Source organism: Ammospiza nelsoni, chromosome 2, assembly GCF_027579445.1.
Source record: "Ammospiza nelsoni isolate bAmmNel1 chromosome 2, bAmmNel1.pri, whole genome shotgun sequence".
Lineage (NCBI taxonomy): Eukaryota > Metazoa > Chordata > Aves > Passeriformes > Passerellidae > Ammospiza > Ammospiza nelsoni.
This window is the reverse complement of record NC_080634.1, coordinates 33,411,281-33,432,389: the sequence shown is the minus strand read 5'-3', so window position 1 is coordinate 33,432,389 and position 21,109 is coordinate 33,411,281. Positions and strand designations below refer to the sequence as shown.

The 21,109-nt window shown below is 48.8% G+C and overlaps 2 protein-coding genes across 2 annotated transcripts in view; both read right to left on the bottom strand.

The window, feature by feature from the left end:
* Window positions 1-21,109, bottom strand: part of CAPN5 (calpain 5) — a 52,737-nt gene that overhangs the window by 13,490 nt on the left and 18,138 nt on the right. The window contains exon 3 of the mRNA XM_059466421.1: window positions 7,364-7,495. Coding sequence (XP_059322404.1) covers window positions 7,364-7,495 — 132 coding nt within the window. The remainder of the gene's footprint in view (window positions 1-7,363; window positions 7,496-21,109) is intronic.
* On the bottom strand, window positions 3,392-3,871 carry OMP (olfactory marker protein). The gene has a single exon (XM_059466422.1). The coding sequence runs from the start codon at window positions 3,869-3,871 to the stop codon at window positions 3,392-3,394; it is 480 nt and encodes a 159-aa protein (XP_059322405.1).

The window sequence follows — 21,109 nt, the reverse complement described above, 5'->3', positions numbered from 1 at the left end:
AAAGCAGGAATTGTGCAGAGAGAATTCCCTCTGAAGAGCCCCCTGACTCCTTAGCTACCAGCAATGATCTAGTCCAGGGCTCTTATTGCTCCTACACTGAAATATTAATGATGCCATCAGCCCTGCAAGCTCACAGCCACTCTTCAGTCATATGGATCAATAGAAGCAGAGCAGACAAAGCCATGAAACAGAGCCACATTTGGAGGGTTTGGGGCTTTATAGGAGTGCTAACAACTGTGCCCCAGAGTCCTCTCTGGAGACTGCCAGGAGAGGTCAGCCAGCCCTCCATCAGTGCCCATGGATTACCTCCTGACTGGAGCTCATCCTAATGAATTGTCATAGGGAGCTGTTGTGATAATCAACTCGCTATTAATGTGGGCTTAGAAATGATCCCAGCATTGATCAGAGGCAGCTTGTCTGCCAGAGCTGGTAGTGACAGCTTCCAGCTGGCTGGGTCTGAGGCTTGCTCCTACTGTCACTGGTGGCAGGACACACAGGTCCCCACCATCCCACTCATTTCTTCCCTTGGGAACAGCTCTGGGAGCATCCTCCAACACTGAAGGCAGAAAAAATGGTCAGCTTTCATCCAGAGCAGGGTCCAGGAGCAAGGACTGGTTGTATTTCTACCCTGACCCAGGAGGAAATGAGGGAGTCTGATCTCCACAGGTGTTCCCTGCTGGAAAGTGTGGCCATAGACCACCCATCCCAGGATCCCAAGAAGTCCTGCACTCAGCTTGGTTGTGCTACACTGGGGTAGTGCAAACCACATTTTTCTTCTTCACCCAGCTGTGCTGCTTTTTCCTTAGGGGTTCACAAAATCTGGAGCTGCAACACCATTTAGTGCAACAAATTTACAGTGAAAGCGTTCAGAGATGGGTAAATTGGGAGCTCAAAAATGCCAGGTTCACCTCCCTAAGCTGATTTAGGGCTCTTTTTCAATTTTCTTAAGAGTCACTAGATAAGAGAAAAAGTACCTGTGACCCTGGAAAAAAAACCTCCCTGATTAGAAGGAGAAATTGGTACATGCCAAGTTCTCCAAGCTTTGTGCTGGGAACTTGCCAGTTCAGAATAAGGAGAGAGGCACCCAGCTGTACTACTCTGCTGGGCTGTGGTACCAAGTGGGATGAAATTGCCCTGGGAGATGGGACAGGGTGATGTATCTGAAAGTTTTTATACTGAAACTGTGCAGGGATAGTTTCAGTGACTGGCAAAAAAAGGCTCATCTTCCCTGCAGCAGAGAGAGATCACACTGGTCCCCTCACTCTCTCCCCAGTTCTGAAGGAAACAAGGATCCACCTGAGAATCACTTCCCCTTCTATGCCCAGCTTCAACCCCCTCTTGACCCCAAAAAACCTGCTCAATACTCCATGAAACCTTTCAGAGAAGAAAGTAAATGTTCATCTTAAATTTTACAGGAAGTTAAAAGGGGCTCAAGAATACCAATATTGAGCTGAAATTTGGTGCTTTATTGTGTGTAGGATTAGGGCAGCTGCCAAAAGGAGCATGAAGAAGACACAAACAGCCTCAATCCTTAAGGGGAACCCATTGTCCAGGCTTTTATTTACTGTGGTACACCAATACCCAGTGAAGTATCTGCAGCAAGAACTCTACCCTAGCAACATAGCAATGGCATATTGTGAGACTTAGCATGCAATAACCCCTTTGGACGTTGCCAGTGGCACCTGTTATTTGGTCTAAAGTGGTTTGTAGTCAGGAACTCTGCTCTGGGATGTACAAGGAGGGGTTTTGTACCCCAAAGTCTGCTAGGACCCTAGAGGGTGTTTGGCCAAGCAGGGATGCATCCACTTTACTCACCAAGCCCAGCATTTCTTGGGGTCTAAACAAAGATATCAACTTGTCTGGCAATGGCCATGGCATGGCTGTAGGATTTGGTGGTGGCTGGGCCTTGGTTTTGGGCAAGATTCAGAGCTCCCACCATCTCTCCAACCAGCAGCTGATCTGCTTTCTCTCTCCTCTCTGCCTGGCATAACTTGTGCATGCCATTTTATACATTATTGTTGGGCTAGGGAAGGCATAGGGTCTGCATCTCTGGAGGTCTGGAGAAGAGGTTGGACTCTTTTTGGGGCTGGTCTGCCTAAGTTCACAGGCCACAGGTACAAAGTCACCTTGCCCTGGCTTTCCCATCACTGCTCTCTCCTTACTCATCTTGGGAGGATGTCAGGCCACCCCTTGAGGAGTACTCACACACATTTGAGTGCAATCTGAGCAGAGGACCAACTGTGATAACACTTAGCTCTTTCAAGGGACTTTTCAATCTGTGTGTCTCAAGAAGCTTCATTGAAGTACTCTCCATTTTTTGGTGGAACAAAAGGAAACATCCAAATGTAGTAGTTTACTTGCAGTCATGGGGCACTCAGGGCAAAAACACTCTCCTGTTCCAATACTTATAAATGTATCACTCCCCTCTGCTCCCCTGGTCACCCTTCCCTGTGTTTTCAGGGACAGAAGCAGCAGGTTCCTGCTCTGTGGCTTGCAAAGTGCTCTGCAGCCTCACGGCTCTCTGTAGACACTTCAGACTAAATATTTTCATGGATGCTTTAAGGACAGAACAAAGCACAAATTAGTTCTGCTGCAGAGGACTCATTGCTGGCCTAGGCCACTCTGAGCTGCTGGCTTAGCCCACACACACACACACACACACACACACACCTGCTCCATCCATCTTGGACCAACAAATTCCACCCTCCCCCCAGCAAGAAATGGTGGCAGTGGTCAGAAAAGGCTGGTCCGACCTCCCCATTAGTCCAGTGGGTTTACAATCTGCAGAACACATTGAGTGAGTCCAGGTGTATGTACTTCAGCTTCACAGCAAGGTGGATTCTCCATGGGACTGGTCTTCAGAGACTCCAAGCAGCCACAGCAGCAGCACAAGTCATCAGAGCCTGCAAGCACTCAGCACCTTGCAAGGAGAGGAACTCCATCACAAACAATGGCTAGGATGGAAACTGGAAAGCAGGGCTCTCTCCAGGGGTCCCTGATGGTTTCTGGTATGGCAGTTACTCATTTTTCCAATGGGTTTTTGGTGTGCAGTTGCTACAGTGAGAGGACAGGGCAGCCTTGTATTTCCAAGCCAGTAAGACCCTGTGTGAATCCCTGATGAATTCACAAGCACACAGTCTTATACTCCAGGCAAATGCAGCAGCAAGCTCATGGTCCCCTTCTCCCCATCATTTGGACAGAAGACAGCACATTTGGGGAATATTTCACAGGGCTGAGGGGCTCCAGAAGCACTGAGCTGTTCTCTGCTTTACCACAGTGCTGGCTCTCATTAAAAAGAAAAAAAAAAAAAAAAAACAGATGCAAAAATGGAACAAAGAACTGAACTGAAAGAAACATAGCTGGAAGGAGAAAAAAGCTGAGCAAGAGGGGATCAGGCTTTAAAAACAATGGAGCCTTTCAGCTGAGCTGGTTCGAGGCCGCCAGTGAAAGTGAGGAGAAAATACATCACCTTGCGGATCTGGGCTAGCTCTGCTATCCTCTCCCCAAACTCCTGGGCATCTGCCTCATTGCACAGCACCTCCTCAGCTCCTGGCTTCTTCCAGAAGATTCCCACTGGCTCCAGCAGCTGCCGGTTCATCAGGTGGGTGAGGTCAGGAGTCCAGAGCTGGGAGGTGCCCGTCACCGTGACCTTGCCGGGTCTCTCCAGCTGCACGTCCCAGCGGAGGAAGCGCAGCTGGTGCTGCTGGATGAAATCCACTCGGAAGATGTGCTCATTGGGATGCAGCAGCCTCTCCCCGTCCTGGGCCCTCACGTTCCTTTGCTGCAGGCTCTGGAACCGCAGCCGCATGCGCCGCGTCAGCTGCTCGTCGCAGGTGAAGGGCAGCTCCAGCGTCCCTGCCCCAGCCGCCATCACCCTGGCCGCTCCTCTGCTCCGTCCTCAGCAGCGTGTGGCTCTCAAACGGGACACGCACGGGGAAGGATCAGACAGGCCCTGGAGCTGGTGTCCCTTCTCCACAGTCACAGCAGTGCTAGGCAACCTGGCCCAGTGATGCAAAACACCCCTGGGGCTTCCCCTGAGCGCCTCCAGATGCATCTGCAGATCCAGAGCTGTTGGTGCTGCTGTGCACGATAATCTACAGGGAGGAGATGTCTCATGTCAGCCTCCCCAGTAACCTCCCTGACAACCATGGCTCATTAGCCCAAAACAAAGCCAGGGATGCCACCTTGGGAGGGATGAGTGGTAGTGGTTTTCTCTGAGTGTAGGTTCAGGGCTAACTCTGGAGGAGTCTGGTCCAAGCTACTGCTCAAAGCAGGACTTACTTCAGAGTTAAATCAGTTATGTTTCTCTGGGCTTCATTCAGTCCATCTTTGAGTATCTCCATAGAGAGAGGTCCCACAGCCTCTGTGAGCCCTGTTCCAGGGTCTGACTGAGCTCATGCAGTAGATAAGCTGCAGCTTGTGCTGCTGTCCTTTGTCCTCTGGCTGTGCATCCCCACAAGATCCTGGCTCCATCTTGTCCACACTCCCCTATCCAGGCAGGATGGAGCTCTGAGCAACAAGGTCCAGTGTCAGGTGTTTCTGCCCATGGCAGGAGGGATGGAGCTAGATGACCTTTAAAGGTTCCTTCCAAGCCAAACCACTCTGTGATTCTACAATCAAGTAGCTACACACAGCAATTAGCTCTGTTTTACCTTCTCTCCTCCTGGATGTACAAACCCACTTTCCTCCTGACCATTTTGGTGGCCTCCATCAGGCTGTGCCATTCAGAAAAAGACAGGAGGGTCCCAAGGGACAAATTGACTGTAAGTCAATGAATAGCAAACTAACATGACCATCATGCCCTTTTCTGCATGGCACAGCTGGCAGGAACCAGACACCACACTGCTCCTGCAGCAGCAAATCAGCACTAGCATCCTGGCATGGTTTTGCCTCTCATTTTCATGTCTCCACTTCTTTTCATAAAAGCCAGACACATCTGAATGGTCATAGAAAGGGTGTTACAGAGCCAGATCACACCTAGAACCATGTAGGGTCATCCAAGACTCAGGAATTTGGAAAATAGCTCTCAACTAAATTCCAGTACCCCATTCTCACTCAGTGATTCACACCACACAGGCATAATGGGAAGCAGGGACATGGAGAAAGCAAGGGGGAAGAAAATGTTTGAATAAAATAACCTCCTAGAATCCCCAGTGATGTGCCAGCCTGCCTTATTTTCTTGAAGGTATTCCCCCTGCCCACACTTAAGAGAGACAGTTTCACTGAGTGAAATGGAGCAAGGGACATGCAGAGCCTATGTTACATCCTGGTGCACACCAGGAACACATTTTCTAGTAGCCAGGGGTGATCTGGGCCAAGATTCCTGGGCTGATATTTCAGAGATACTAAAGCCTGCATCAGCATCTCTCAGTTTTTGCCAGACCCCAAATAGAGACAACATGTGATAACATTGCATGTGTAATCACACTTAGGACCAAGGGGCCCATTATTTCTGTCTCTGAGATCTTCAGCAAATAAGAAATTATTTACTGTGAGCATGGTGAGACACTGACACAAGTGGCTCACAGAATTTGTGGATGCCTCATCCCTGGAAGTGTTCAAGGTCAGGTTGGATGGGGCTTTGAGCAACCTGGTCTAGTGAAAAGTGCCCCTGCCAGTGGCAGGGGAGCTGGAATTAAATGGTCATTAGGGTCCCTTCCAACCTTTATAATTCTATAAATCAAACCTTTCTGAAAGAAAAGAGAAGGCAGGTAAAAAAAGCCTCTGAGAGTTAAAGTAATGGAAAATTAGAAGTCACAAACACCCACAGCCAAATTGCCAAGGGAGGAAAAGCAGTGCCTGGCAAACTGAAATAATGAAGTGTCCAAAGGGACCCAGCCTCTGTTTGGTTGGCATTTCCCAGGGCAAAGCTGGAAGTGAATGATGAGGAAGGATGACAACTTGCTCACTCACCCTTGGGGGATGTTGATGGTGAGGAACAAGCTAAACAACCCTGTGCATCACCCTTGTGATGAGAGCCACAGCAGACACCACAGCCACCATGGCAGGAAGTAATTTTGCTTATCTAGAAGGCAACAACAGCTATCCTGCTCACATATAAATAAAACCCTCGATTTTAACAAAAAATGGGGATGCTGCAAGAAATCCCTGAGCCTGGTGTTCATGCTCACCACAGGAAGCAGAGACTGGAAGAACCACAATACCCAGGGCAGATGTAAAGGTGTGAGGTGAAGGAAGGCTGTAGGAGCTGTGGGTGAAGGAGGTGGTGCAGCCCGCACACACTGGCTGCCTTTTACAGTAAAATCTGAGAAAAGCTGCTTGCAACTTGCTGGTCTCTTGCCCTATGATGACACACACCTGCACCAGAGGCTGAAGTCCCCCTGCCTTGGCTTTCACAGGGCTGACATCTTGCACAGCTGAGGCCGTGGTGCAGATGGGCACAGACTGTCCAAGGATGGGGCACTGAGCACCTCCCTCTCCCTGTACCTCTCTGCTTGCTCCCCACGCCTGCAGCCCCTCGCCCTGCTGCAGCTCTTTGGTGGCTTTCTGGCACACAGGACATTCCCCTTGCACCCCACATGTGAAGGAACATTGCCACATGGTGACATGCAGCCATGGGACAGGCCAGGGATGGGTGCTTTGGCAAGCAGTGACTTGGGAGAGATGCTAACAGCCTGAAATCAACCTTCCTGCCCCAGCATGAGGTGTCTCACTGCCAAGGTGGGACACAGTAAACAGCCAAAGAGAGGGGACACCATGGAAACAAGGGAAACAGGGCATAATGCTGCAATTCAATCATCCTGAATTTTGTTCTTATTCTTAATTTTTGGATTGTTTTGGAATTCAAGGGTCAAATTTGGGATCTGAAAAATAGGATGGGATTTGATCCACTTGGTTAAGGAGAAACTGGCCAAGGCTTTGTTTGGAGTGTGGTGGATTAAATACTCATTCTGCCACCAAAACCAGGATGGTGGATTGTGCATAGACACCATGGATGGAGAAACTTGGGTAGGAGCCACACAGTAAACAGCCAAAGAGAGGGGACACCATGGGAACAAGGGAAACAGGGCCTAATGCTGCAATTCAATCATCCTGAATTTTGTTCTTATTCTTAATTTTTGGATTGTTTTGGAATTCAAAGGGTCAAATTTGGGATCTGAAAAATAGGATGGGATTTGATCCACTTGGTTAAGGAGAAACTGGCCAAGGCTTTGTTTGGAGTGTGGTGACTGCAGTCATGATGACCAATGTCCTTTGCAAGACAGTCTTTTAAGGGAGATTTTTGCACATTATCAGCTTTTCAGGACATGAGGCATCTCTGAGAACCAGTTTTTGACCTGGACAAACACAATGCGAAGCCAAGGTGGTGACAGGCTCTCCCCTGGCATGGGGAATCACTTACCTTCTGCCACAGAGACTCCCGGGATGCCAGGGAGGAGCAGGCAGCCACGAACCAGCAGTTCCCAACCTGGCCCTGGTGCAAGTCATGGGAGCTGATCCCATCCACAAAGAGACGTGGATCATTGCAGATTTCCTGTGGGACAGGAGAAAAACTGGCTCAGTGAACAGACAGGGAAATACAGGGAAATCAGGAGTGGGGCTTCTTGGCAAAGGAAAGTCACTTCCTCTCTTCCTCAGGCTCTCTGCAAACCTGACCTGCAGCTTTCTGCTGGCCTCGCTCATCAGGCTGGTGGCAGAAGGACCCTGCCCTGCCTGCTGCTCTCACCAGGACATGGGCAGCATCACAACACCTACTCCCCATTCTGTCCCAGCACCAGGGCAGCTTTGTCATAATTATCCCTGTTGATAATATAGTTTCACACCATTACTGCCCTTCTAAGTCTCCTCTCAGATGCCTCTACGCTGTGACTGCTTTTCAAAGAGTGAAGGATCTGCTCTTCCAGATCCTAGCACAGCAGATACAAAAATTTCGATGAGCCAAAAGCTTTGTAGCAGAGCCAGAAGGATTAAATATTCATTCTGCCACCAAAACCAGGATGGTGGATTGTGCATAGACACCATGGATGGAGAAACTTGGGTAGGAGCCAGCAGGGAGGTAAGCTCATCCCTCCAACCATGCACCAAGACCATCAGCTTTTCTCTGCCTGGCTCCTGTCAGGCTGCCCTCCCTGCTTCCCACTCTCACTTAGAGCCTGGCCAAGAAAGCACTTAAATAACAGAGGGTGTTGAGCAAGCTTCAGGTGACACACTGCTTTTTTAAAAAGGATTTTTTTCCTGCTCAATCCTGTTTCTAAGTTCACAAACAGCTGGCGGCTGGGAGAAGATGGGACAGACAAAGAGCTGAAAGAACCTTTTCCCCTTTGCTATTACATTTAAGCTGAAGAGGATAAAGGAAAAGCAGATTATTATTCTTCCCCCACACCTCCCAATTTTGCAGGCTGGTTGTACCCAGAATAAACTGCCCCCCCTCCCCTGACTTTGCATATGAGGACTTGTATTACCTCTACCCATAGATTTATGGAAGGGCTTGGGTTGGGAGGGACTCTAAAGATCATCATGTTCCAAACCCTGCACTCCATGCAGAGACCCCACACTAGATTACGTTGCCTAAGGCCCCACCACAGGGATAGAAACCATAGGCACCTCCTGCTATTCCCACCCGGCCCAGCCAACAGCAAATACCTCCAAGTTAACCTGACACAAACTGGCCAGGATGAGAGCCAAGGAAAAGGACAAATCCCTGAAGCTGGCGGTGCAGGATGTTGGGATGAGCGCTAGGGGGAGGCAAGCTGACAGCAGCGAGGGCAGGAGCCACCGGCGCCTCCCGGCATCGCTGAGCGCACACAGGGATGGGAGAGGAGCGGGCTCAGCTCCTGCCTCACTGCACCGGGAAAGCTCCAGCACTGGGGATGTGTCCGCTGCTGGGGGTGTCTGTGAGATCTGCTCCTTGTGATCCTGCTCTTTATCTATCCCATCTGAGGGCCACAGCTGCCCCTTCTGCCCTTGGGGGTATATGAGGATTACAGTAAAGGAGTTGCTTGGTATTACACAGGGGAGAAACACAGAGACACAAAATGGTCTGGGTTGGAAGGAATCTTTTAAAGTCCATCTACTCCAATAAGTGAGGACATCATCAACTGGATCAGGTTGTTCAGAGCTCAGTCCAAGCTGACCTTGAGTGTTTCCTGGGGCTGGGACATTGCTCACCTCTCTGGGCAAGCGGAGCCGGTGTCTGACCACCCTCTTTGTAAAAAACTTCTTCCTCATAGGTAGCCTAAATCAACTGTCCTTCAGTTTGAAACCACTACTCTTTGTCCAGTCTCAACAGGCCCTGCTAAAAAGTTTGTCCCCACGTTTCTTACAAGCCACTCTTGAGTATTGAGAAGCTGCAGTGAGGTCTGCCCTGGAGTGCAGAGCTGGGCTACCACGCTCCCCTGCAGAAGGCCCACACACCACGCTCAAGCCCTGGGACTGGGCCCGGTCCCAGTGATCCTAAGCACAGAGTCACCAAATCAATGTGGTTATAAGGAATTTCTGGACATCATCCAGTCCACACCCCCTAATCAAAGGGTCAGCTACAGCAGGTTGCTCAGGACTGTGTTCAGTCAGGTTTTGAGTATCTCCAGGAATGGAGACTTTGCAACCTCTCTGGGAAGCCTGTGCCAGTATTTGGACCACCCTCACAATATCCAGTCTTTTCTCATACTTAAATGGAATTTCCTGATTTTCAGTTTGCACACACAGTCTCCTGTGCTGTCACTGGGCACCACTGAGAAGTTTGCCTCTGTCTCCTTCATTCCCAGCTCTCCAGTATTTATGGACATTGTTAAGATTCCCCTGAGCCTTCTCTTCTCCAGAGTGAAAAATCACACAACCATTAAGAAGACTTCTAAGATCATGGAATCCAGCCATTCACCCAGCACTGCCAAGCCCACCACTAAACCATGTCTCTTAGCACCACATCTGTACTTTTCTTGAATATTTCTAGAGATGGTGATTTCACTGTTTTCCTGTTCCAATTCTTGAACACCCTTTCAGTGATGAAATGTTTTCTAATATCCAATCCTTCTAAAGGGGAGGGCAGCACTGCCTCCTTGTTCTAATGCCATGGAACTGATTCTGTCAGGATGAGTCTCATCCATGGGTCAGTCTCCCCAGCAAAACCCCCTGGGAAGGTTTGCCATATTCCTTAGACTGGAGCTTACCAATATTAAATTGCTTGGATTCTTCAGTTCCCTATTGAAGCTTCTGAGTTTCCACTCATACATTTTGTACCTGGTGTAGACTGTGCTGCCTCAATCCACTGGAATGACATTCCCTGTATTCTTTCTGGCTGTATTGAGGTGGGAGCCAAGGACCAAGGCACTGTTTAAGCCAGGCTGCAATGCCCCAGGACTGCATGGAGCACAGTGGGGCCCTGGTGTGTGATACAGAGCACACTCGGAGCCATGGAACACCATGCCTACGTACAGAAGTGGTTGATGGACAAGATACCAGTGGGAACTAGGTCAAAAAGCCAAGAAAAGCTTTGGAACATTTAGTGCTCCTTTTCCTGTGAAAAGCACTGGAAGTGATAAGGAGCTTGTTCTGCAGCCAGATGGAATTACAGGGCCTGGGATTTGCATGTGCAAAGGGAGGAGGGAAGCGGAGATCCCCAGACCAGAGAAGGTCATGACCTTGGTTTCCTCCCCTCCCTGCCACGCAGCAGACAGAATCCAGGTGAGCAATAACATTTATCCAGGCAGCAAACAGCACGTCACCCTCCCAGAACCATGACCCCGAGAGGGGAGGGCAGCACACCAACATCTACACCCACACACACCCTGGGGCCTTCTGGGTTCAGGCTTCAGCCACTGCAGAACCAGCTCAAACTGCCTCTTGCCACTTGAGGCTCCAGCAGGCAGGAACTCCATCCTGTCCTTCATTTATCACAGCCTGATCCTGGTTGCTCCTGGTCTGGACACAGATGGAGAGCAGGAAGGAACAGGGAGGGGAAGCCAAAAGCCATGGCTGCAGGGAAGCAATGGTTTTAATGTGTGGCTCTTAAGTCTACCTTGGCCAAGGGAGCCATCCATGTCCCTTTACCCCTAAGGAGAACCTGTCTTGGAGGATCCCAGGAATCACTGAATCACTGAGGCTGGAAAAGCCCTTAAGATCACCGAGGCCAACCATTAATCCAACATCTCAATGTTGACCACTAGATCATGTTGCCAAGTGCCACACCTACATGTTCTTTGAACACTTCTGGAGATGGTTATTACAAGGAACCTAACCACCATCAGAGATGATCTGCCCTCCCTAAAATTGTCTGCTGAAATGCCTCTGAGCTCCAGGCAACAAAACACAATTTAGAGAAAACCTGTGTGGATGGTTCTGTGGAAAGATTCAGATTGATAACACGAAGAGGGCCAAAATAGTGATTCAAAGTTCTGGTGATTCATATCCTCCCTCCTCCAATGGATGTGGGACAGAGGTGGAAATCAGAGCCAGAGCAGGTCCCTGTTGATAAGGGGCTGATTGCAGAGGTCTGGCTTATGACAGCCCAGATTGGGACAGTTTGCTTCCTCTAGCTTTGGGTTTTTGAAGTTCATTAAGGCAAAAAAGAATACCCAATCAGACCAATTATCTGTACTTTTTTGCTTCCCACCCAAAAGCACATGGTCTTTCCCTCTGCTCTCCCTTTTGGGATACTTTCCCAAAACACACAAAATTTTCTTCCAAATACATGTAAAGCAGAAAATATCTTCCTCACCTTCTCCAGCCAGTCCAGTTCCACACAGGGCTGTAAGGAGAAAATCACTTTCTAATTTGCTTTATAATTGGTGACTGTTTTACCATAAATGTTTCCTGGTGCAGGTTTCTGAGGTTCAGATTGACTGGGGATCTGGACCATGTCCAGCCAGATGTGGGGAGGGAAAAGCTATGGCAGGAGGAGGAATAACCACGGGAGATGCAACATCTGCTGCATGCCAGGACCATTTTTTGCTAACAAGATTTTGTAAGGAACAGACTAGTCTAATTTCATTGCAGAGCCTGGCTGTTTCAGAACAATGCCTTCACTCAGACTTGCAAAATCAGCAAAATAATCTATTAGCATGGCTGCATTCCCTCCCTCCCTTCTGAGCAACTGGGAACCGAAAGGATCCTGTCTTAAATGTCACTCACACAGACAAGAGAGCAAGAGGCCCCCAGGCATGGTGAGCAATGGTGACACAGCAGACACAAAGGTCCCTGTGTTGCCCTGCTGCAGGTATCTGCAACTGGGATGTGATTTTGCAAAAAAGGGGAATTAATAAAATTTGCACCAGGGTGACAAAGGAAAGGGAAATGGGGTGAATTTAGAATACCAGCTGTCTATGCTTTCAGATGCATTAGTATAGGATTATAGAATCAAGGAGTGGTTTGGGTTGGAAGGGACCTTAAAGATCATTTCTCTTCAGCCCTCTGCCATAGGCAAGGACACCTTCCACTAGAGCAGGTTGCTCAAACCCCATCCAACCTGGCTTGAACACTTCCAGGGATGTGGCAGCCACAGCTTCTCTGAGCAATCTGTGACAGTGTCTCATCACCCTCACAATAAAAAAATTGTGTTGTTATATCTACTTTTGATCCATCCTTTTTCGGTTTAAAGCCATTATCCCTTTGTCCTGTCACTACAGGCTCTACTAAAAACTATATACTTGGCAGATCAGCTTCACGCACATGGAAGGAGGGTAGGCTTGGCTGGGAATATCTACACCCTACAGAACTGTTTGTGGGGGTTTGTACTGCCTCAGTCAGGCATCCCTAATGCTCATCCACTCACAGTACCTCAGTGTGTACACATTTGTATTGTTATCAGCTCCCACACCATGCACAGGGCACTGGACACTCCACCCACAGCAAACAGGACTTGCTTGTGAAGGGAGGCATCCAAAAACACACGCTCCCCACAAACTCCTTGACTCAGTTTGTGACTCACAGCATCATGCAATGGCGTTTGTTCTGGCACCAGGAAGACTGGGGGCAGTGTTTGTTTTGGCACCAGGAAGAGTGGGAACAGAGGCAAACAAGATCTAAAGGTCAGTTTGCAGGACCTTATCAGGTCCCTCTGCAGTTTTATCTTCCGGGTATCCAAAGTACAAAGGCAGCCAGAAAAGGATAAATCAATGAGAGGTGGAGAGACAAGAGGCTGTGAGAGCACTGCACTTCCCCAGGAGCAGATGGAGAGGGACTGAAAGGAGAATGGCACAACTACAGAGACTCCAGACCTGTCATTCCTCCCACACACCCTTTCCAGGGATGCACTCTTGGGAAGTCTCACCATTACTCCATCCAGGGCTTCTTCAGTCTCTACCCAGCCAAGACAGCCTGGCTTTTAGCATCACCACATATCCAGACACAGCCCTCCCCAGGCCATCTCTCCCACAGCAAGTGCTTTTGTCTGGTGGCAGAGCCGCTAAGGAAAAAAACCTCCCTGGACACCAAGAGCCCCGAGGGCTGCAGAAGTCACTGCCAAAGCAGGAAAGTCTTCACATGGCTCACTGACAAACTGTGGACGGGATGCTCAGAGCAGTGAGAGGACATGCGAGGAAGAGGAAGGAAGTAAGCTCCCAAGGCTGTTTAACTCCTCTGACAGATAGACCTCTCTGACTCAGCACAGGGCTGCTGCCACCTTCACCCAAGTTCCCCCACCCTCCATCACATCCCAGTCGAGCTCTCCTACAGAGCTCCTTTGACCCCCTTCCCCTGGGAAGGACTTGCAGGGTGAACCAGCCCTGATTTGGCAGTATTGTGAGTTTAAAATACACCCACACCCAAAGTTTGCCCTCCCACATGGCACACCATGCTCTCAGTTGCTCCAACACCTTCAGTTGTGAGGTTTAACCTCAAGCAGAGGAACTGCTTGGCTTGAAACTGAGCATGAAGCCCCAGACCTGGAGGATCACGGGTATGAGGCACAAGTGAGGGACCACAAATCACAGGCAGGAGCCCAGAGGATGCTCCCCATTTGCACCACTTTTGAGCCATCAGTCCCCACCCTGGAGGATGCAGAGGTGGGGCCATGCTGGTGGAAAGGGAGGAGCCTATCCAAGCAAGTCCTGCTGTGAAACACTACAGTATCTCAGGAGGAATGGTCCAAACCCAGCCAGTGAAATCCTGAGCAAGCTGATGTGGCCACGAGCTCAGCTGCACTGTTTCTGCCTCCAAGAAACATAATTCAGCAGCTGCTCTGCCTGAACCCCAAATCCTGTGTCCTAGTGAAAGCCAATCCTCTAAAACAGGATTTAGAAATCTAAATTGTGCAGGGGTTTTCTGTTGGTTTTGTTTGTTTGTTTTTAATTAACCAAAGAGCCAAGTTATTGATGGGAAAAGAAGAACTGGAAGCTGCAAAGGAAAACTACCTCCACACTCCATTGTGCATATCTCAGATCAAAATCTCCAAACTGCTTTTCTGTGGGGACACCTCCCACACCCCTTGAGCCATACTTCTCCCAGGGCAAGGAAATACCCTTTGGTTAGTGATTGTGTCCCATTCAAAGCACCTCCATTCAAAAACAGGACTTGACCTCACCACAATCTAAATTAATCCCTGACTATGCAAAGATTATGAAAAATGAGGTTATCATGAGTTTAAGCCATTTAAAGAAACTACTTCCAGCCCACGCTTATTCTGGTTATTCATACACTGGGTGTAGCTTTACAAACAGAATCCTGTTTTATGAGAAAACCACCCTCTAGAGATGTGGAGTCATGAGCTTCTGCTAACTGGGAGAAGGGACATTAATTCTTATGTAACTCTGTCAGTGGCATTTGCATCAGACCACAGTCAAAATTTAACCACCCATGACCACTCTCCATTAAGATGGTTTGTTCATCCTTTTCCTTCTTGGGTGGGGACTGGGAGCAATGCATCACTGAGCAGTGGTTTCTTCACAAAGATCCAGAAATACCGAAGAAGCATTGTTTTATATTTCCACTCTCACTCACTCACTCACTCACTCACTCACAAACTCACGCACTGCACACTCACACACACACTTACACTCTTTGTATTTTATTTTCCTTCTGCAAGAGGCAGCACCATGCCTGATCAAATCTTTTCAAGAGCTTCAGTGAAAGGCACTTGCTCCAGCAAGAACACCTGCCCTTAACATAGACAAATCACCCCAAAATCCCATCCTCTCTCCCAAAATCCCATCCTCTCTGAGGGCTCATAGATTAGAGCTCAGGGGCACTGCAGAAACTCCCAGCCTGCACCAAGATTAAAAGCCTTGGCTGATTCAGAGCTTGCAATGCTGAAGCAGCTCTGCTATGAAGATAGACTGAGAGAGTTGGGGTTGTGCAATCTGTAGACAAGAAGGACCCAAGGAGACCTTAGAGCTCCTACCAGTGCCTAAAGAAGCTCCAAGAGAGCTGGACAGCGTGCATGAAGTAACAGGACAAGGAGGAATGGCTTGAATGGCTTTAAACTGAATAAAATCAAGCTTAAGTTAGAAAATAGAAAGAAATTCTTTCCTGTGAGGGTGGTGAGGCACTGGCACAGGTTTCCCAGACAAGCTGTGGATGCCCCATCCCTGGGAAAGGCTGGATAGGGCTTTGAGTGGTGAGGAACACATTCAGTGCAAGTATCTTGGTGAGCAGCTGCAATTTGAGCTCTGGGGAGAGGGAGCCCAAGCCTGAGACAAGAGGCTGTGAACTGCTGACCAAGGAACAAAGGGCACCTGTGTCCCACCCATGTGACCTAGGAGACACTAGGAGAGCCTCCAGGCTTTCCCATGCTTGGACTTTGAGAGGATAAAAACATAAGGTTTCCTTTGTTCGGGGTCCCTCCTCAGAGGCAGCCGCTCAGACTATTTTTCTATCACTGCACCAAGATGAAATAATTTTAATGATCCAGATCTCTGAGGCTCTGTTCTGGGAAAGCTGGGGTCACAGTAAGGAAACCTGCTCTGCCCCTGAGTGCAGGGAGCCAAGTGGGGCACCCACTGTCTCCCCCTACAAAGGGGTCTTGGTCCCAGCGCAGGTGGGGGGAGTGTGACTGCCAGAGCAGCTCCTGGGTGGCTGCACAGGGAAGTTCCCTTAACACTGAGCAACCAGGTCCGGTGGAAGATATCTCTCCCATGGCAGGGAGGTTGGAACTAGGTGGTCTTGAAACCAAACCACTCTGTGGTTCTGCGATAAGCAGCTCTGTAATTGCTCCACAGGACAAATGTGCCCCTCTAGGACCCCAGAGCCCAGTCTGGGAGGGAGGATTTACACATTCCCAGCCATGGAGCTCAGAGGCAGTGGATGGCCAGGACTCCTTTCTGTGACACCCTCTGCTATTGTTCTGCTCTTCCTCATTACCAATACAGTAATTTCTTGTCACCAACACGCAGCTGCACTTAAAAGCACTAAGAAGCACGCCATGAATCTAATGCAGGGATTTTACCATCACTTTTGCTTTTAAGGCTGTGTCCTTCTGATGCTGAGGACACAGCAGACTGGCTGGAAATTTCTTATCCAAGGCTGCACTAGTGCCAAGCAGCTTATCAACTCCAGTTCCCTCCAGGGCTAAGGGGCAGAGTGTGCTTGCCTGGCACCATGAGGCCATGGCCCTGGGAGGATCTGGCGAGACCTGCTGGAACACAGCCAGGGTCAGCATCACATCTAATGGGAGAAGAGACCTTTTAAAAGAAGTGCAAATAAGAACAGTGAATCTCTTGTCCATCCTTGAGGGATGGAGTAGCCTATGAATGGCTTAAAAATGTAAAAAACAAGGTCAATTCAGAGATTGCATTAAATGATGATCAAATCTTTTCCTGGCAAGGAACAGCCAGACTGGCAATCATCTGCAGTTTTACTGAAAACAGCAGATAAATTAACAGGCAAGTGGCTCATAAATTCTTAAGACAAGAAATGCAAAGGTCTGGAAAGATTTTAACCCCTGTGATTGACCCCAGGCAGAGTCTGTTGACTCTGTTCAGAGGAGATGATCCCTCAGTCAATCCAGCAGCACAGAGGAGCCCCAGTGACAACACTAACCCCAAGCATTCTTTGGGAGAGACCAAAACTGAGAGAGACAGGCCAAGACACTGCAGAAAGCTCAGTAAAGACACCTCTGGAGCACAGCAGTTAGTATTTTAGTCTTTCTGGAAGAAACACCTCCAAGTGGGACACCAGAAGGTTTTTGCACCCAATTGCCATTGCCAGTGTTAAGTCCCTCTCTGCTAAATCTTGTGAACTTCAGAGAGTAAAGAACTGCAAGAACCTAACCTCTGTCCTACCCATTATCTTCACTCTTGTGTTTCTGCCAGCTTCCCAGCCTGCACTACACACTGGGGAAATGACCTTTTAGTGCACAAACTTGTGGGCAGGGAAGTGCTGGTCCTGCTTTTAGTGAATTAGTTCATTGACTCCTTTCCCCTTCCAGGAAACCCCCAAGGGGATTGACTGCATAACCCTCATACAGCAAGAGAAAAGAGCTAAGTGCTTAATAATGTAAAGAAGAGTGGAGGTAAGAGATGCTCTCCCATTCTGCAGCACCTCCGCCAAAGACAGCAGCATCCAGTCCAGGAGACAATGGACATAACATATCCTGCATGACAGGAAAAGGGAGAATGGCTTTAAGGTGAAATAGGGCAGATTTAGATTAGGTATTAGGAAGTAATTATTCCCTGTTAGGATGGTGAGACACTGGACCAGGCTGTCCTGAGAAGTTGTGGATGCCCCATCTCTGCAAGTGTTGAAGGCCAGGCTGCATGGGGCTCTGAGCACCCTGGTCCAGTGGAAGGTGTCCCTGCCCAAGGAACTAGAGGATCTTTAGGATCCCTTCCAACTCAAACCATTCTATGATTCTGTGAATGGACAAAACCCCTATACACATGTCATAGTAGATATATACCAGGAAGGCAGGGAATGGCTATTGAAAAATCCTATTTTCTTGGCTTCTAAAACAAGATTTCTCTTGTCTGTCTGGGAAAAAATCTCAGGGCTGTGACTGGGAGCATGTCTCCCCAGTGCCATACTAGGGCTGAAAATGCCATGGTCCTAGTGCCCTAAGATCTCCTGCTTCCATAATTTTTCCCAAAACACCTGGCCTGTCTTTCTCCCCCCACAACTACTCTCTCAGGCTTTCCCCTCCAAATGACATTGCCCTCATCCAGGCAAAATAACATTACCATTTTGCAAGAATCTACCTTTATGCTCTTTAATCAGCGACAATCTCCCCTGACAATTAATTCCTGCAGAGCTAATTCAGCACTTGCAACTAAATACTGGAGAGAGATAAAAATACTGAGAAACAGGTATGGAGGAAAAAACTCTTTCCCTGAAGATTGGGAGGGTGTACACTTCACCCAAGAGAGTTTCTCTGGTGGTTGCAACCATCCAGGCTTGAACTCACAGTGCAGGGATGAGCTCAGGCTCAACAATGACCACAGGTGACCTTGAGCCACCCAGTCACTGTGACACTGCTTGGACAGGAATACACTCAGCACACAGCAGCCCACCTGCCTCCCAGAACAGGGAGCAAAACACCATCTCCATGTTCAGCCTTGCTCCCTGGGAAGAGTTGAAGGACCAGAGCATGCAGCTCATGCAGTTCAACATCACACCTGTGCATGATGTAAGCTAAGAGATGCTCTCCCATCCTGCAGTACCTCCTCCAAAGACAACAGCATCCAGTCCAGGAGACAATGGATGTAATATATTCTGCATGATAGGACAAGGGAGAATGACTTTAAGGTGAAACAGGGTAGATTTAGATTAGGTATTAGGAAGAAATTCTTCCCTGTGAGAGTGGTGAGACACTGGACCAGGTTGTACTGAGAAGCTGTGGATGCCACATCCACCAGGCTTCATTTGCTTCCCACAGGTGCAGAGATGCCCAAATTTGTGCTGGCTGGTGACTCATCCCAGCAGCAGGTCATAGCTTGGCAGGCTGAACCTGAACCCAGTGTCCTCCTTGCTGCAGAGAGAAAACAAGCCCTGGGTAAAGCCCAAAGGTGTTAAAGGCAGACCCTAACCAAAGCCTGCAGCAATCCCATGGCATCATGGAAACACTCTGTATCCAAGGAATGAACTTGGGACAGTGATGATTAGAAGAGATTAATTCTTTCCCCACAGGGTGGATGAGTCACTTCTACCTTACACCATCATAATTTTTTTCCACAGGGGATCAGCAGACACAGCAGATGCCCCAAATCTCCCCTTATTTTTGCCATCCATCCTGCACCTCATTCACCCCCCTCTACTCATCTTTGTGCCACCCCTTCTTATTTACCCATCTCCCAGCCATCCAGACCAGCTCACCCAAAGCACAGACCAAACCTCTCACTTCCAAGGTGCGCTGGCCAGCACTCCTGTCCCAAAAGGAGAGGGCAAAACTCAGCTTGAGAACCAGGCCGAGATTTCCACAGAGAGTGGTACTGCTTGCTGGATACAGATTTCCCTCTCCTTAGCACAGCAACATACAGAGCACAAGGGAAAGAAGTTTCAAGCAAGGTGTTGGGATTTGAGCTAAGCTCAAAAGTTCTGTTTCACTTCTAATGCAGCAGCCGAGTGCTGCTGCCAAAAGGAGCTGCTGATGCTGCCTGAGTGATCTCCACAATCTGCTTTGGCAAGGCAACGAGCAGCCAGCTTTGTTTTTAAGTGGATTCACTACACAGGGCTCTGCAGGACCCCCTTCCCTGCCCAGGCTGATGCTGTGGTTTGCCTCCCTCCGAAGCGCTCCAGTAATTGGCTTCCTGGCCTCGCCGGGCCGCATCACAAAGGCGTCCAGCAAACAACCACCGGAGCCAAAACACGATTAGAGGGCTCAAACAGCTGCTCCCTCTGCAAAGATCTGGCATCCAGAGCAGGGCCAGAGGCCAAGGAAAGCAGGGAGGGAGGGAGGACACCCTGCTGGAAATAATAAGGCTGAGCCTGTTCCAGGAAAGGCTGCAGTGCCGGATGCAGGAGGAAGTCGAAGCAAAACAGCCTGACCAGGGAAGGGACCAGAGCTGTTCCTCATCCTCTCCCTTTCCCCTCTGCCCAGAAAAACCAAAAACAAAAGGGAAAGAACTGCAGAGATTGGGGGTTTTGTTGTTTTGCTGGGGGTTTTTTGCCAAAGCAGCCTCAAGCTTTGGGAGTGCATGGAGGAACAGGGAGGATGCTGGAAGAACAGCTGGGGAGGCAGAGATGCACACACGGAGGATGGACTGTATAGATCCATACTAGCCCCACGGAAGGATGAGGAAATGAGATCCTGCCTCTGCCAAAGCACATTCCCAGCACCCCAGTGAGTTCACTGTGGTTGCTTTTCACATGCAAGTGCTTTATCTGAAAAATCACAGAATGGTTTTCATTCAGAAGGACCTTCAAAATCATCTCGTTCTGACTGCCCTGCTGTGACCAGGAACACCTTCCATTAGACCACATTGCTCAAAGCCCATCCAACCCGGCCTTGAACACTTCCAGGAATACAGCAGCTACAGCTTCTCAGGGTACAATTTATCTCCTAAGTCTGATTTCTTTCCATAGATCACAGATGACAACTTTCCTGAGAAAGCAAGTGGTTGTTTTTAATAGTGGACGGCATTTATTTCCATTCTCCACCCACTCTGTTCTCACAGCAAAGCCAGAGACACTATGAGCTCTTATGTTTTATCACAGTTTTAGCTCAAGCACTCCAGAACAACCCATGGCCATGGCCCTGAGAGATAAAAATGTGTGCACACCATCCCTTCCCTGTAAACAGTATTCCTGGGACTGGGGATTCCATTTCCTGGTAAGGCAATCCCCAAAACAGCATCTGCCAAAAGCTGGGAGTATCACTACTTGTTTTTTTCTGAAACAGATTTAACTGTGATTGCCTAAGATAAGATTTGCTGGTTGTAATTGAAACAAGATGTTTCTGTGGTTTAATAACTGCACCATGCCATTCAATAGCACACAAGCAGAACAGTTGATTTAAGCTTCATGGACATTTTGGACTCTACTGAATCCTGCATTAACTTGGAAAAGCTGATAGTGATTGCTTTCTTGCAGAAGATGTTGGGATTTTTCCTGGACTCCCTCCCTTGGAAAGCCAGCATGAATTCAGGCAGAATCAGGTCCAGCAACTAAAAATGTCATTTTGCATTTTCTGCTGGCACAAAGCAATTCTCCCTGTGAAATTGAGTTACTTTTGCTGAAATGAACAATTGAGAGAAAGAACATAGAGAAATATTTTGAGAAAGAGGTT

Excerpts from the sequence above, each read along its gene's own strand:
- OMP (XM_059466422.1), bottom strand. The coding sequence starts at position 3,871 with ATGGCGGCTGGGGCAGGGACGCTGGAGCTGCCCTTCACCTGCGACGAG.